Source organism: Aquarana catesbeiana, linkage group LG12, assembly GCF_042186555.1.
Source record: "Aquarana catesbeiana isolate 2022-GZ linkage group LG12, ASM4218655v1, whole genome shotgun sequence".
Taxonomy (NCBI): Eukaryota; Metazoa; Chordata; class Amphibia; order Anura; family Ranidae; genus Aquarana; species Aquarana catesbeiana.
This window is the reverse complement of record NC_133335.1, coordinates 118,009,807-118,026,015: the sequence shown is the minus strand read 5'-3', so window position 1 is coordinate 118,026,015 and position 16,209 is coordinate 118,009,807. Positions and strand designations below refer to the sequence as shown.

The window sequence follows — 16,209 nt, the reverse complement described above, 5'->3', positions numbered from 1 at the left end:
AGAGGTGGTCCCCCAGATCCTCTCCTCTGAAAATCCCCTCTTTGATTATTGGGATACCATCCTCTTCCTCGGTTGGCTGGGGGACGGTACTCAGATTGATTATAGGCCCAGGACTGTCCACCATACCCTCCTTCCCTGTTGTTATATCCCCTTTGGTTGTGGGAGCCTCTATGGTCATAACCCCTCTGACCATAGGATCCCCTTTGGGATGGATAGGGATGGTCATAAACAAGGGGTTCAAAATGATTGTAGGTGGGTATACTATACCCAGATCCCGATGCGCCATAATATTCATTATACTGACTGTTGCCAATGGCTTTACCAGGGTCTTTATATGAGCCATCATATTTTCTAACTGGAGTTTTTATAGTATCCAACACTCGAGCTGGCTCTGTCTCTGAGGGGTTGGATACATCATTTGGCTCCTCCCCCGTTTCTTGCCATTTATAGACCTTATTGGATTTGTAGTCATTGGTATCTCTAATAAATTTTTTAATTTTTTTCTTTTGGGTGTCTCTATCAAGTTTGTCTACAAAATCCTGAAGCTGTTTCAATTTGTCCTTACATTCACCAGAAGTGATGAGAGGACCCAATTTGGATTTAATCCCATTAATATTAGCCTCAATTAATTTCATTTTCCTTTCTTTTCTTGCTATCAGCATTTCCAAAAGTTTCCTTTCAATGCCATTAAAAAAAGAAAACCACTCATCCTCAAGGTCCTTATTTGTGAGCCCGTCATTTGGGGCGATATCCCATCTCAGGCGCCTTGGGGTCATCCTATCTTTCACATATTTTTTGAGAGAAAAAATGTCCCACCAGGTCCTTACTTGCTTATCAAGGGCACCCCTGAGATGTTTAAAATCTGAGTTGATATCTGATTGTTCGTTATTGGATGAGAAAAAATCATCCGCATTTAGACTTCTATCATTAATAAATGTAAAAATTTCCATTGTGATCTAATTGATAATTGGCTAAACAAATTTGCAGCTGCTGTGACCAAGTGATAAACTCGTGAAACATAAATAGATGAAAAAACAGCGCTCGCAAATAAATAAATTATATTGGAAACTAATTCATGTGTTGCAGCTGCTAGATAAAAAGTGCTGACACTTTAATAATATATAAGACAAAAAAGACCTGCGCTGGCAACTCACCAAGTGAATAATTATAGGAAAAAATCAAAGAGTATATATACCATATAATGTTGCACAAATACACATTTAGTGGGTATTATATGGAAATGTACACAGAAACTGTGCATTAAAACTACAAGACTGTGTGACTGAAAGTAAATCAATAAACGTAAATATTATGGTCTAAATCAATTCGTCCGAAAGCTCACTCTTGGACGCTATGCGACTAGAAAGTCACTAAACTAATATATAAATAATCCCATATATTTGTGAATAACAATAAAGTGAATCTCTATATAGTGAAAACACCAAAAAGTATATAGATCAAGGATCACACGTAACATAAAGTCTGTTAGATTAAACAGTTCCTTCACAGGAGGACAATCTGCAGACTTCAAGCTTATTCATTCATATGATAGGTTTAGATAGCAGATAAGGCTGATGCCGGTAATGCTTGAGAGGAGACTTTAGGAATCACAAACCTCGCGTTCCACCAAAAAGGAGAAGAGAAGACACATAGCGTAAAACCTATGACACCGTGGGATCACCTGCGCATATAAGCGCTACTCACGGAACCGATGTGCAGAGCAGGCATTCAGATATTTAGTCGGTGTTCGCTGCTGGACGGCGTGCGTTCCACCAACTCCAGGAAGTGATGTCACTGGTTCTCGGGTTTACAAGCGTGGGCAGGATGTTGCGTCGACGCGTTTCGCCCCTCCCCCAGGGCGTTATCAAAGACTTAACATCCCGCTCTTGCCAAGAGTTATTTATACTGCGCTCAGTGAGTGACAGCCCATTACGGCCAATGGGTGAAGCATCACCCATTCCTTCCTAAGTCATCATATCCTGTTGCACTTGAAAAAACTTTAATACATGTATTTTTTCATAATTGTTGGCTAATTATTGTGATTATCATGGGCTGTGTGTTTGCTTCCTGGTCTGACCTTTGTCCTTTCACCTCAACGGTGGAGTGGCGACTTCTCCAGTGCTATGTGGCCACCCAGTGTCACGTCCTCACACTTTGTGTGGCATGACGCATCAAAGACCAGCTGGAGGTAGCCCCTCCTCCTGGTCTTTGTAGTCTAGCGTCGGCGTCCCTCTCACCGAGCGTTGCTATTCCATTCCATTGCACAGGCGTGACTCTGGTGAGGTGCGCGTGCGCAGTGACTACGGCGGCCGGCTCGGATGACGTCATGTCGGCGTCTCCGACCACTTGACTACAAGCGGGATGTGCATATATAAGCACTACATTTTAGTGCTTCCTCTAGCCACCTGTTATATCGGTCACTAGCTCCATGGAGGAGGTACGCTGTATTGGGTCCTGTGCATGGTAGGTAGACATTACAAGTATATGTTTGGGATATGCAGCTATTCTGTTGTATTATCTCTACTTCTTGCCTTAACTAAAATAATTCTCTAATTCTATATATATTCCGTTTTAGATCCCACCTTTCAATGCCACTACCATTGTTTGGCATAGATTCCCTGGCAAATTAATAACATTTGGGGCCGAAGTTATATGGTTGAACTCACCATTTTACCTGGTAATTCCTGTATTATTCAGCAATACCTGCCATTATCACAGTTTCCCCGGGCTACTTCTATGCCTTCAGCATCTATATGTGAAGCTCTGCACTAACCTGGTGAGAACCATTATCATTGGTGCTAGTCACTCATTGCAACTGATTTGTTAAACTAATAGGATCTTTTATATTAATGTCTGCCATATATGACATTTTACTGTGGGTATTCATAGATAGCTTTATTTCAATTATTCATATATATATATATTTTTATTTATTTTTTACTTGTCTGGACCCAATCTTCCACTGTATGGCTTGCTGCATCCCCGTGGTTGCTATACCATGCTTTTTTAAAAATTGTATGCGTCTAATCATTCCACATTACTAAGTAAGTCCGTGTCTGTTACCACTTTTTTTTGTTTGCTACGATTTGAAAGTGTTCGTGAGGTTGGTCCCTTTTTAGGACCCCACAAAACAAGTTTTGTATTATTTTGTACTAGTCTAAGGGCGTCTATTTTTGATTTAATGTATATACAGTTTTTCTGTCATACTTGTTACTATATTATGCACGCCCCCATAGCATTTTGGTTTGTTGCTTCTCCTGGAGGTGATTGGGTAGTGGCCGCCTTGGATGTAGATATTACAGCTCATGTTTATGGTATGCGATTGATATCACACCCCAAAATACATTCTGTTACTCCTCCTGAGTATGGCGATACCACATGTGTGAGACTTTTACACAGCCCGACTACATACAGAGGCCCACCATTGAAGTAGCACCTTCAGGCGTTCTAAAAGCATAAATTACACATCTAATTTCCTGACAACCTTTCATTTTTGAAGCCCTTATATTTCTAACACATAGCATTTACATACCAAAAATTACACTCCAAAATAAATTCTATTGAGGAAAGGGTAAAAAAAAGTTCTCCCTGCGGTTTTAGTAGTGTCCCCAAAGGAGAGAATTGGTCCAGGCAGCAGGCAGGGATGTGCTTAGCAACAACAATAGTAATTATCCAGGCAGCAGGCAGGAATATTGTCTATAGTCAGCACAAGGATATCGTCAGCACAGCCAAAGCATTTGTCCATAGAAATTGTCCAGGCAGAGACAGCCAGCACAGCCATAATATTGGTCCTGGTACACCGTTGCCTGCCTGAACTCATTATTGTACCGCTCTCCAGCCCTTCATAAACATGCTGCCTCTCGCTACAGCTAATTATTTCCGTAGTCCAGGTAGCAGGCACAGGTGTGGTCAGTTTATGCGGCAGGCAGAGGCATGATGGCAGTAAGTCAGCTGCAGGCTGAGGGCCAAAATCAGGTAAGAACTGTGCACAGGGGTAGAGGCTTCGACCCACCCAAATCTCTATGAAGCCTCCAGACTCCAGACCCTAACCCGGAGACAACAAAAAAAATTGACTTCTCCTTCCGGAAAAACATTTCTGGAGCCCCTCACATGTGAGACCCCTGTGTACTACAGTAGCAGGGCAACAGATCAGTCCAAGCGGTAGGCAAAAGTATAGTACATAAAACAGGCCAGGGTAAGTCCACGTGCAAGCAGTCCAAGCGGTAGGCAGAAGCGTAGTTGATAAAACAGGCCAGGGTCAGTTCACGTGGAAGCAGTCCAAACGGTTGGCAGAGGCATAGTCAAAAAACAGGCCAGGGTCAGTTCACGTGGAAGGCAGTGGCATGGTTATTTATTTGAGGAAGCATGGGAAATGGTCAGCACAGATGTTGAAAATGGGGAAATGGTTAAGAATATGGGCTAATGTTTTATGGATGTGTGATATAGTCTGAAGGCCAGGTTCGGAGCAACACTGGGGACAATGGTAGCTGGTATCTCTTAGAAATCCTTTTTTGCTGCATACTCGACATCTTTTTTGGCGTCTTTGGCCTTGGTGGAATGTTGTCCGGGAAGTGGCGTTCATGAAGTCGGCTAACAGCAGCAGAGCGAAGGTTTTCTGGGGGGGGGGGGGGTCTTTGATGGTAGATGAGGGACGTGACAACTTCTTCGATGAATTTTAGGAAGTGGGCAGGGCTTTCTGTGGATTTGGTGTGAATTATGTAGGCATTATAAATGGCCAAATGAATTAAATAGATTGCTACTTTCTTGTACCAGAAACGGGACCTCCTAATTGATAAATGGGGCGGAAGCATTTGGTCGCTGAAATCCACCCCCCCATGTACAGATTGTAATCTTGTCCACATGTTGGCTTTACAATGGGACCTCGTCTTCTCTGAACTTCAACTGTAGTGTCATCATGGATGGTGGACATCATGTACACATTCCTGGTATCCTTCCACCTCAAGGCCAGCACTGCGTTGCATCTCAAAGTTGCTCTTTCTCCCCTTCGCAATTTCTTATTCACTATGGCTTTTGGGAAGCCCTTCCTATTCTTTCTGGAGGTTCCACAGGCCAGGGTTTCTGCGAGGTATAGGTGTTTGAAAAGGGGCAGGCTGGTGTAGAAGTTATCCAGGTATGTGTGGTAAACTTTCTTCAGCAGTGGGTAAGCCAGGTCCCATACAATTTTACCAGTTGTGCCCATGTAGGCCAGGCACTCAGTGGGCTGGAGCTGGGAATCTCTTCCTTCGTGTATGCGGAGCACATACAGATATCCTGTGACTCTCTGGCAAAGCTTATAAAATTTCACTCCGTATTTGGCCCTTTTGCTAGGAATGCATTGCTTTATTCCTAGCCGGCCTGAAAAAGGTACCAGGGACTCCTCTACACATATATGCTGATCAGGGACATAGAATTCTGCAAATCGTTGGGAAAAGAAATTGAGTGGGCGAATTTTATATAATTTATCGTAATTTGGATGATTGCAGGGAGGGCACTGGGTCACTGAAATGAAGAAAGCGCATTATCATCTCGTATCGGGACCTGAACATTACGGAAGAATAAATGGGCATGTGGTGGATGGGGTTGGTGGACCAATAGGCATATCCTTCATTTTTTTTGTAAGCCCCATGTTTATGGTGAGGCCCATAAACACTTTGAACTCCTCCAGAGTCAAATCCTTCCGCTCAAACGGACGGGCGTATGATGATTGGGGGTTGTTGGCAATGTGCTGCTGGGCACATAAATTGGTCTGGTCCACGATGAGTTGCAGCAAAGTGTCGGGCAAAAATAAATAAAAACAATCAATTTCTGTAAAATTTGGGGTATTGGCCTGCACACCTGGCTGTGCAGTAAAAGGGGGAATTCTTGCTGATCCTGAGTCAGAAGGCAGCTATGTTCGATTTGGCAAGACCAGCTGGAAGATATGTAGTGGCCCTGGCTCTTGGGGGACGTGACACTCCAGTGCTGGTAGTTGGGGGGATTTGAAGTTCCTGTGCTGGCATTTGGGCATGAGTGCTGGTACTGGGCTTTTCTTGTGGTCTGTCGCTGGCAGCAGCGCTGGTAGTGGGCCTTTGTTCTTGGGGTCTATCGCTGGCGGCAGCGCTGGTACTGGGCCTGGGAATTTGATCCTGGGGTATATTGCTGGTGGCTGCCTGGTTTCCAGAGCACTGTGCCCTTTTAGGAGGGATCCATTCTTCCTCTGATTCATTTGCCGATCCACTACTATCGATCGGTTCAAATGTTGAATTTGATTCACAATTGGAAATCGGAATTGGCATTTGAATCTGATGAGACTTCCCGCTGCTCTCATCAGTCATCGAGAGGATCTGGAACGCCTCCTCCCTTTTTTATAGAATCTTTTGGACATTTTTTTTCTGATGGACTGTGCGACAGGTGATGGGCGACAGGTGATGGTCACTAATGGGCGACAGGTGACGGTCATTAATGGGTGACAGGTGACGGTCACTGGTAGGTGACGGGTGACAGTCACTAATGGCAGTCTGTGATGGTGACTGGTGCACTTTATGGGACTGATAGGTGAGAGATGAGGGTCACTGATGACGGTCACTGGCGATGGTCACTGATGGGTGACAGGTGCATTTTGTGGGCACTGATGGGTGATGAGTTCCTTTTTGTGGGCATTGATGGGTCACAGGTGCACTTTGTGGGCATTGATGGGTCACAGGTGCACTTTGTGGGCACTGATGGGGTGACTGTTGGGTGACAGCTGTAATGGGGGGGGCGCGATGTGACAGGTTTTCTTTTTTTTGTGGCGTTGGTGCAGTACACTACAATACATAGATCGTAACTCAGTGCTCCTGGCTCTTCTCTCCTCACACTGGAAACGGTGAGTGAGGAGAGAAGAGCCGGTAACGGCTAGTAACCGGTCTAGGTTTTCATTTAGTGACACATGGTAAACAGCCGCCAGCCATGAGCTGTTTACCCTTGTCGGTGACAAGCAGTTGTCCTGGGAACACGCCGCCACCGACATGACCGCGCTCCCGATTGTGTGCATGCACGGTCTTAAGGGAATACCCAATTGTGATCGGCCGTGACGTAATTGCGGCTGATCACATGGTGAACAGCCATGCCCAATGGCTGTTCACCCCTGTAGGTGACGCGCTGTCTCGGGGACACACCACCACCGACAGTGCAGGGCTGTGCGCCCGTGGTCGCGTGCATGCCCTGTGTGAATGGGCCACCGTGATATGACGTCGGCCCAGAACAAGAGCCGCACCGCTCCGCCGTCATATGACGGTGGGCGGGCGGCAACAGGTTAAAGTTGGTAATCCTAAGAAATGAAAATTATTTTTGAGTCAATAAACCAACTTCCAAGCTCCGTTTAGACGGTAGTTTATTTCTTTCACCAAGTATGGAAAGGGGTTGTTTGGCCATTGCTCGGCTTTCAGTAACCAATGAATTATCGTTGGTTTTCGATCAATCAGTGTGTGACCAACCAGTGTATATCAGCTTCCCTCTAGTAGCCACCTGATATTTAATTGTGTGATTTTAGAGTGTCTGATATGTAATATTGTGGTATGGATGCATAGGTGTTAATAAATCAATGAATACATTAAATACTTAGGATCATTTTTTGATCGACCTGTGTATGCTAATAACCACCTACATATGAGCGAACTGTCTATGCTGGTATATAGGCGTGATTTGCCAGATAACCGTAGTTTAACAACTGCTGAGATATTTGTGCTTTGAGGGAGGGAACATCCCAAACGTATCCTTTTTTTTTAGGGTTAATAACCCCTCAGCTACTATTAGACATGTGTCTATTTTGACCATTTATCCTGAATGGCTACATTGTAACTCTCTAATACAATGTTTAAATGACATTGGAAGTGCTAACTACAAACAACATCAGATTATTTTTGCTTAGATCCAGGGAGAAAGACTGGAAGAGAGACATATATATGAAATATGAGTATTTAAGATCTGCAATTACTATTTATTAGTAAAATCAATTTATTGCTTTGACTTTTTTTTTTTTTTTTTTTAGTACTGGTCTGCATCCAAGTAGTGACACTGTCCCATTCTGTGCCTGACAGATCTGATACGTGTGCTGCCTGCATACTCGTAATTGTATATTATTTATCAATTTTGTTTGTGGTTCATTGTAGGTACCACATACAGTTATGATGAGTTACATGATTTGGCATCTGGGTTTGACGGATCTCTTGGATGCGAACTGACAATGACTTGTATTTCGCTCGATCGGCATATATCCCCTACACAGGTATATACTAACCCATCTGGAAATTGGATGGATGAGGGAGATGTATGCTCAGATATGAGCGATGCAAAACTATCATTGCGATTGGAGCTCCCTGCACTTCCACATAGGAGGTCAGCTTAAAGTTTAAACATGCAGTCTTTGGTAATCTGTGTAGTATCTATGCCTGAACAAATATCTCCCTATATAAATATAACTCATCTGTGCAATTTTATATGGGTTGAGCACTTGTAGTAATACCACTATATTGGTGTTGTGAGTGATAGATTATTAGCACCTGTTTTTGATTTAGAATAATTAGGGTGGGTAGAGGCTCAATACTTAAACAAGTGACAGCTGACTATCCCTCGTGTTCTGACGAAGTTACAGGTGTATAGGAACGAAACATGTAAACATCTAAACGCTGGGACATGCACCCCTGTTCCCTACTTGGCTCAGCCACCCATTTTCAGGGATATCTAACCCGATGCACAGACTGGAGAATTTCATCTGACCGGAGAAATCCATCCAACCTCCTTAACCCCTTAATTCCTTGTGACAGCAATAAAAGTGATCAAATTATTATTTTTTTTAAAAACACAATTTCTAAAAATAAAATAAATAAGAGAAAAAATTTTTTTAAAGTGCCCCCGTCCCCGCGAGCTCACGCAGCAAAGAAAACGCATACAGAAGTCGCGCCCGCAAATGTAAACGATGTTCAAATCACATATGTGAGATATTGCCGCGATCGTCAGAGCGAGAGCAATAATTCTAGCACTAGACCTCTTCTGTAACTCTAACCTGGTAACCGTAAAAAAAATTTAAAGCGTCGCCTATGGAGATTTTTAGGTACCGTAGTTTGTCGCCATTCCACGAGTGCGTGCAATTATAAAGCGTGACATGTTTGGTATCTATTTACTCGGCGTAACATCATCAAATTGGGCAAACTTTACTGTTTGGTTCTTTTATAACTCATGAAAGTGTCCCTTTTCTCAAAAATTTGCGTTTAAAACACCGCTGCACAAATACCGTGTGATAAAAAATATTGCAACAATCGCCATTTTTTTCTCTAGATTCTCTGCTAAAAAATATATATATATAATGTTTGGGGGCTCTAAGTAATTTTCTAGCAAAAAATACGGATTTTAACTTGTAAACACCAAATGTCAAAAATAGGCTTAGTCATGAAGGGGTTAAGGACGCTGGAGAACCACTAGATTTTTTACAAATCTACTGAAACCAGGAAATTGCCAGCTGGAGAACCATATGTAGCGGGGATACACCGACAGGTCGACTCCTTTGAATGTATGTGGAGATCTTTGTATGGTGACCAGCGGGATCTGTAAGTAATTTTAGTATTTAGAAGTGTTACCTATAATTGTGAGTGAAAAGAACCACGCTGCTTGAATCCCTTCACACTGCCATGCTTTACTTCACCTGAATCTGTTGCAATTTCCCATGTATAATGAATGAATATCTGAACAGATCAGATCAGTATAGTGCATTTTATGCAGCTGTTCTTCAGTGGTGTTATATCTCCTTGCCCTCAATAACTACTTACCTGGATTAAGCAGTCGGGACTGATTATAATCTTGACTACATTCACTTGGAATACAGATGTAAAAGCATTTGACTGCATCATGATGTGTTCATGTCCATTCCCGTTGTCTCCTCAGCCCCATTGACTGACGGACTTATGACCAGGGTATCGTTGTTGATATTATAGAGTGTGGTTTTTACTCTGTGCATCTTTCCACTACCAGATAGTGTGACATATGTCAATTGTGTTTCAAACAGACATACACTGCTCCGTCTTAGGAACGAGCTGCAGGGATCCCGTTTTAGCTGGCTTTGAGCCAAAATTTAGCAATGGGGGGGGGGTGCTTTGCATTGGGGAGGGTGGGCTTACCTATTGTGGGGTTTTTCACTTTCTTGCCCCTCGGCCTCACAAGGGGTATTCTTGCCCTACACAGTGTGTCTGGTTTTAGAGGAATACTTTTGATGAGGGTTAGACTATCTGGGGGGGGGGTCTTGGGTCATTGTGCTAACAATTTGTTGTATATCACTTTTTAAAGCAAATCTTTTTTTGTAGTTTAAATCTTTAGGGTGTGTAGAAGTCTTTGTGTTTTTTATTTTTTGTTTGTCTATTTATGGGTTCACAAACACTTTAACTATTTATACCAACCACAATATCATTTATGAACAAGTTAAACAGAATTGTTCCCAGGACAACACCTTGGGAGGTACCCCACTTACAACTCCAGACTATTCAGAAGATGTGCTATTTATCACCATCCTCTGGAGGCTCTCCTGTAACCAGTTTTTCTATCCAGGTACATACACTTTCTTCAATTTGTAACTTTAGTGTTTAAACACTTCAACTCCGGAAGGTTTTACCCCCTACTGACCAGGCCATTTTTTGTGATACGGCACTGCATTGTTTTAACCACTTCAATACTTTCAGCTTTTTCATTCAAATGTTGCCATTTGAATGAAAATTGCGCGGTCATGCAACACTGGACCCAAAGTAAATTTTTATAATTCTTTTCCCACAAATAGAGATTTCTTTTGGTGGTATTTGATCACCACTGAAATTTTTATTTTTTACACTACAAATTAAAAAAGATCGAACAATTAAAAAAAACAATGCATTTTTTTTTAGTTTGTTATAAAATTTTGCAAACAAGTAATTTCTCTTTATAGATTTTGACCAAAAATTATACTGCTATCTTTCTTTGTGGTAAAAATAACCCAAATCCAGGGTGTATTTGGTGATGGGGGACAGACAGATGTTTTGTGCACTGTGACAGATGTGATGGGGACAGACAGATGTTTTGTGCATTGTGACAGATGTTTTATCAGACACTGACATGTGTATGGGGACAGGGGTATCAGTGGTGCTTGGTGTACTGTTTGTGGGGGGAATCTGTGAGAGCTATCACAAAGCTGCAGATTAATTCTCCCCCCCCCCCCCCGGGAAGAACTGTCACAAAGACACATGTCTGTTTACATTGTGATGGCTGTGATTGGCCACAGACTGTCACGTGATCAGGAGGGCCAATCACAGCGCCCATATCCCGATCTCTGCTCAGCTGGATCCTGTGATCATAATGATTACGGGATTGAGCCGCAGTGCGGCCCTGGGGCCGCGCTGCTAGCACTCATTCTGAGGACGTTTCTGAACGTCCACTCAGGACGACGAGAGACTCACCCGGCCGTTTATGTGCAGTGGCCAGGTGTGAGGTGGTTAACTGACAATTGCGCGTTTGTGTGACGCTGTACCCAAATAAAATTGATGTCCTTTTTTTCCCACAAATAGAGCTTTCTTATGGTGGTATTTGATCACCTCCTGCTTTTTTTTTTTTTTTTTTTTTTTTTTTTGCGTTATAAACAAAAAAAGACTGACAATTTTGGAAAAAAAACCCCAATTTTTTACTTTCTGCTATAAAACATACCCAATGAAAAAATGTAAAAAACCAAATGTTTTCATCAATTTAGGCCAATATGTATTCTGGTACATATTTTTGGTAAAAAAAAAATCCCAATAAGTGTATATTGATTGGTTTACACAAAAGTTAGTGTCTACAAACTATGAGTTATTTTTATGGACTTTTTATTGTTTTTGTTTTATATATGCAGACCGCCGTTCTGCCTGTCCTCCGAACAATCAGTGGGTCCCGCTGATTGGCTCCTGCTGTGTTCAATCACAGCGGGAGCAGTGCTCTGGCGGCATGCATGCGCGCGCCCCAGATCGCGTGCACAAAATTACATACAGGTACGTGATTTTGCGCAGTCGGTCCGCCCTGCCGCAGTATATATGCGGTGGGTGGTCAGGAAGCGGTTAAGGTGTACTGTATCAAATGTTTTGGTGAAATGCAGATACACCACTTCCAGAGAACTTCCTCTATCCAAATTACAGCTCACCCCCAGTTAACAGGTTGGTCGGGCAAGAACGATATTTCCCCTAAAAAATAACTTGCACAACCATTAATATCTAAACCGCTGGCAACAAAAGTGTGTACACCCCTAAGTGAAAATGTCCAAATTGGGCCCAATTAGCCATTTTCCCTCTCAGGTGTCATGTGACTCGTTAGTGTTACAAGGTCTCAGGTGTGAATGGGGAGCAGGTGTGTTAAATTTGGTGTTATCGCTCTCACTTTCTTATACTGATCACTGGAAGTTCAACGTGGCATCTCATGGCAAAGAACGCTCTCAGGATCTGAAATAAAGAATTGTTGCTCTACATAAAGATGGCCTAGAACCTTGGCACCCCAGATGTTTTGGAACTACATTTCCTATGATGCGCAAGTACACTGCAGAGCGCATGAGCATTATGGGAAATGTAGTTCCAAAACTTCTGGGGTGCCTAAGCTATCAGATTGCCAAGACCCTGAAACTGAGTTGCAGCACAGTGGCCAAGTCCATACAGCGGTTTAACAGAACAGATTACACTCAGAACAGGCCTCGCAATGGTTGACCAGAGGTTGAGTGCACGTGCTTAGCGTCATTTCCAGAGGTTGTTTTGGGAAATGGACATATGAGTGCTGCCAGCATTGCTGCAGAGGTTGAAGGGGTGGGGGGTCAGCCTGTCAGTGCTCAGACCATACGCCGCACACTGCATCAAATTGGTCTGCATGGCTGTCATCCCAGAAGGAAGCTTCTTCTAAAGATGATGCACAAGGAAGACCACAAACAGTTTGCTGAAGACAAGCAGACTGACATGGATTACTGGAACCATGTCCTGTGGTCTGATCAGACCAAGATAAACTTATTTGGTTCAGATTGGTGTCAAGCGTGTGTGGCGGTAACCAAGTGAGGAGTACAAAGACAAGTGTGTCTTGCCTACAGTCAAGCATGGTGGTGGGAGTGTCATGGTCTGGGGCTGTGTGAGTACTGCCAGCACTGGGGAGCTACAGGAAAACATGAGGAAACCATGAATGCGAACATGTACTGTGACATACTGAAGCAGAGCATGATCCCCTCCCTTCAGACACTGGGCCGCAAGGCAGTATTCCAACATAACGACCACAAACACAGCTCCAAAGCCACCACTGCTTTGCTAAAGAAGCTGAGGGTAAAGGTGATGACCTGTACAAGCATGTCTCCAGACCTAAACCCTATTGAGCATCTGTGGGGCATCCTCAAATGGAAGGTGAAAGGAGTGCAAGGTCTCCAACATGCACCAGCTCCGTGATGTCGTCATGGCCGTGGAAGAGTACTCCAGTGGCAACCTGTGAAGCTCTGGTGAACTCCATGCCCAAAAGGGTTAACGCAGTGCTGGAAAATAATGGTGGCCACACAAAATATTGACACTTTGGGCATTTTCACTTAAGGGTGTACTCACTTTGGTTGTCAGCGGTTTAGATATTAATGGCTGTGTGTTGAGTTATTTTGAGGGGACAGCAAATTTACACTGTTATACAAGCTGTACACTCACTACTTTACATTGTAGCAAAGTGTAATTTCTTCAGTGTTGTCACATGAAAAGGTAGAATAAAATATTTACAAAAATCTGAGGGGTGTACTCACTTTTGTTTTATATATATATTTATATATATATATATATATATATATATATATGTGTGTGTGTGTAATATCTTCAAAGATATTGCAACTAACGCTATCATATTGCATACTAGCTAAATTGCCCGTAACAACCAGTGTTGGCACGAGTGAGTGATGAACTGTACATTTCAAGAGGGCGACATTGTGCTTCTAAGACCCCTTTCACTCTGGAGGTGTTTTTGCGCTAAAAATAGCGCCTGTAAATCGCCTAAAAAATGTCTCAAGCCTCCCCAGTGTGAAAGCCCGAGTGCTTTCACACTGGAGCGCTGCGCTGGCAGGACGTTAAAAAAAAAAAAGTCCTGCAAGCAGCGTCTTTGGGGCGGTGTACACACCGCTCCTAAACCGCCTCATTGAAATTAATAGGCACCACTGCTGAATCGCTTCTGCACTTTTTCGGGCCCATTTAACCCTTTCTTCGCCTCTAGCGGGGGTTAAAAGCACCCCGCTAGCGGCCGAATAGCGTTGCCAAAACGACGGTAAAGCGCCGCTAAAAACTAGCGCCGCTTTACCACTAACACGGCCCGCGGCTCAGTGTGAAAGGGCTCTGATACAGAAAATTAGGAGTGAAGAACTACCTAAATTGTGGCGCCACGTGGAGCACCACGGATCAAAAGAAGGAAAAGTGACAAAAGGAAGAAGAAAAGAACAGGGAAAGGAAAAAAGAGGAGGGGGGAGAAGTGGGGAAAAAGGAAGGCCCACAGCCGAGAACCATGAGCATTAAGGGGGTAAAAATGACATAGGGCTCCTTCACACGGACGTGTATGTGTACGGAGCCCGCTCTGCTCAGTGCGGGATCGCTCCGCCGATCCCTGCTGAGCAGACAGATGACAGGTCCGTCGCTGCACATTGTAGGGGGGGGGGGGGGCGGCGCCACGTGGAGCACCACGGATCAAAAGAAGGAAGAAAAGAACAGGGAAAGGAAAAAAAGAGGAGGGGGGAGAAGAGGGGAAAAAGGAAGGCCCACAGCCGAGAACCATGAGCATTAAGGGGGTAAAAATGACATAGGGCTCCTTCACACGGACGTGTATGTGTACGGAGCCCGCTCTGCTCAGTGCGGGATCGCTCCGCCGATCCCTGCTGAGCAGACAGATGACAGGTCCGTCGCTGCACATTGTGCAGCGACGGACCGGTCGAAGCGGTGCTCTCCCCTATGGGGGATCGGATGACAACGGACCGTAGAGTCCGTCATCACCAGATCCGATCCACAGACAGATGGAAAAGTAGGTTTTTCCTCCGTCACCCTTTTTCGGAGCGGGTCGGATGTCAGCGGACATGTCACCGCTGACATCCGACGCTCCATAGACCTCCATGGAGTGTCCGTTCAGGTCCGCCTAAAAAACTGACCGGCGGACCTGAACGGATCGGCCGTGTGAAAGAGGCCTAAAGCTTGGGAGATGAAGAGAAGGTAATCCATAATTGTACAAACTGCAGGTGCTGTTCATGTGAACTAGCTGTCAGTTCTTCCAACCGCAAATTTGCGTTAAGCTCCTCTACCCATTCCCTAATGGAGGTGATGGTGATTGTCTCGGAATAAGTACGCGCACTGCCGCCGCAGTGAGGGAGCTGAAGGTAACCTTTTTGTGTCAAGCTATGGGCCCACTTAAAACCAAAAATAGTGCCACCTCTGGCCAGGTATGACCTTTTATCTGGTGGCTTAGCTGAAAAATTAAGGTCACACCCACAAATTTACCTTTTTTTTTTTTTTTATTTTTTTATTTTCCTTTCTTTCTTTCATTCCTTTGGAGCTCCAGCCACAAAGACGACCCCTCCTCACTAGCCCTGTTAGCAATGTCATCCCTCATATATAAGCTGCCTGTTAATTTCAAGTAAGCCTAACCTATTTGGATTCTCTGATGACATAATGGAACTTAGGAGCTAGTATCGCACCTAGGAGTCACAAGTGTATCTTTCATCAGGAGCCTTTGAGACAGGTGACCGCTGTTTGCCTATGGTGGAGCAGTGCAGGGAAGCAGATATATACTCTGTATATATAGTCCAGTTATACTGTATAGGTTAAGGCATGCCTATATGAAGTGGCATTTACAAAAACCTGGATGGTATGTGTTGTCATTGGTATCAGAGGAATTTCAATGATCTTCTATGGAAAATACTTAATTTGCCTGCTATGTAGACAGCGCTGTGGATGTAAAAGGTATATGGTATTTTATAGATTTTTTTATTTATTTTTTTTTCAGTAATTATGAGCAGATTGTTAAAGCTCATCAGAATAATCCTAACGAAGGGACTGACCAAGTGCCAGACCAGGTGAAGTTCAGTGTATTTCAAGGCATCATGGACTCCTTGTTCCAAACCTTCAATGCTTCAATCTCTGTGAACAGTTTTCAGGAGTTGTCTGCTTGTGTCTTCAGCTGGATTGAGGAGCACTGTAAACCTCAGGTATTTATTTTTGGTGATCACAGTAT

The 16,209-nt window shown here is 43.7% G+C and overlaps 1 protein-coding gene across 1 annotated transcript in view; it reads left to right on the top strand.

Annotated features, from left to right (window-relative positions):
* MLX (MAX dimerization protein MLX) overlaps nt 1–16,209 on the top strand; it is a gene marked incomplete in the record, with an annotated part of 278,518 nt that overhangs the window by 187,657 nt on the left and 74,652 nt on the right. Inside the window, 1 exon segment of the mRNA XM_073608290.1 lies at nt 15,982–16,183. Coding sequence (XP_073464391.1) covers nt 15,982–16,183 — 202 coding nt within the window.